Raw genomic sequence first — 1690 nt, 5'->3', positions numbered from 1 at the left:
TCATACTAGATATGAAATTAATGACTTAATTATCCATTAAAAACAACAATATTAATTCACTCTATTAAAATTTTTTTGTTGAATTTTTATTGACATGGCTCTGATTTTTAAAGTGCCTAGTAATCATGACTAATGACTTCTTTTAAAATCTTCTGGGAGTTGGAGAGTATTGAGATTACCTTTCAAGCTCATTTGTGCCTGGAGAAATGACAACTTCTGGGAGTGTTTCTCCCCATTCCTTTGGACAGAGCCTAAAGGTTGGTTTGGACACAAAGTTGTTGAGTAGCATTGCTGCCAGTCTTTCCTTGACCCTCTCCTGTTACCTGGGCACTGTAATAACAGTAAGATTTTGCTCCTCGCTCACCTTCTTGCACGCCATTCCCTTTACCTTTCATTGAGAGAGTCCTAGGAGCGCCTAGCTGTAAAAATCTACTTTTGTGCTGGCCACATGGTAAAATCTGCATTCTGGATCCCTCATAAGAGCAACAATTTACTACAGAAAGGCACTGAGATTCAAAGTAGGGCCAGAGGCAGCAATATTGTAAATCCCTTGATGAGAGGGATCTTGCCTGATGCTTGATATTAGGCTCAGAACCTTCTATAAGTCACCACTATATTAGGCAGTCATACTGAATAAACAGCTATCTTTTTAGCAGTGAGTTAAATATCCTTCCAAGTGTAAAATGACCAGTGTGCTGTTTGGTGCAATGTTCTTGTCTTTGAACACAGATTTTGGCCACAGGAATCTGTCGCTCAGATGACCATGTGATGAAAGGAACGTTAGCATCTAAGTTTCCAGTGATTGTGGGACATGAAGCAGTTGGGGTCGTGGAGAGCATCGGAGAAGGAGTCACTACGGTGAAACCAGGTATGCGTACGTCAAGTCACAAGTTTGACATAACTTCTCAAAGGAAACAGCACAACTAGGAATTAGTAGAGAGAGCCTTAACACGATTTAGGGGGATAAATGGATACAAGGAGATGGATGATACGGAGTAAAGTTTAATTTAACAGTCTCGACCTTTAGCAAGCAAACCTCACGACACATAAAATTTAGAATACTTTTCAGAAATTCTTGCATATGGCATAGGCTCAAAGCACATTTGTTTATTTCATATTTTAATGTTAATGACCAACGTCTTCTGATGTTTCCCTCTAGGTGACAAAGTCATCCCCCTCTTTGTGCCTCAGTGTAGAGAATGCAAATCTTGCCGCAATCCAGATGCAAACGTTTGCATTATGAGCGAGTAGGTTTCAGTCATTTTTACTCCAATGCCATTTACATTGTTTTTAAATCTAATGCTAAATTTTGAATTGAACTAATATGTGTGTTTGATGTATCAAATAGCTTTACGGGCCGCGGAGTACTGGCCGATGGCACTACCAGATTTACATGCAGGGGCAAAACCGTCTATCACTTTGTGAACACCAGTACGTTTACTGAGTACACGGTGGTGGACGAATTTGCCGTTGTTAAGATTGATGATGCAGCTCCTCCAGAGAAAGTCTGTTTACTTGGATGTGCGTTTTCCACAGGATATGGGGCTGCTGTTAAAACTGGCAAGGTAAGAAGCAAGACGGGCTAGTTTTTTCCTTTTTGTTTATTTATATTTCAATTTACTTATTTATTAAATTTATTGAGGTGACATTGGTTAAAAATTACATAGGTTTCAAGTGTACAATTCTATAA

At 39.2% G+C, this 1690-nt stretch overlaps 1 protein-coding gene across 1 annotated transcript; it reads left to right on the top strand.

The window, feature by feature from the left end:
• Window positions 1-729: 729 nt before the first annotated feature.
• LOC102884464 (alcohol dehydrogenase class 4 mu/sigma chain-like) lies at window positions 730-1565 on the top strand (the record flags this gene model as incomplete). Its single annotated transcript, XM_006925290.1, has 3 exons — window positions 730-868; window positions 1160-1247; window positions 1349-1565. Coding segments are annotated over 3 exons (444 nt in total), but the record flags the coding sequence as incomplete, so codon positions are not given.
• Between the last annotated feature and the right edge of the window lie 125 nt (window positions 1566-1690).

Source organism: Pteropus alecto, unplaced genomic scaffold (assembly GCF_000325575.1).
Source record: "Pteropus alecto unplaced genomic scaffold, ASM32557v1 C18720821, whole genome shotgun sequence".
In the NCBI taxonomy this organism is placed as follows: domain Eukaryota; kingdom Metazoa; phylum Chordata; class Mammalia; order Chiroptera; family Pteropodidae; genus Pteropus; species Pteropus alecto.
The sequence above is the reverse complement of the archived record's forward strand: the minus strand, read 5'-3'. Positions and strand labels throughout refer to the sequence as shown.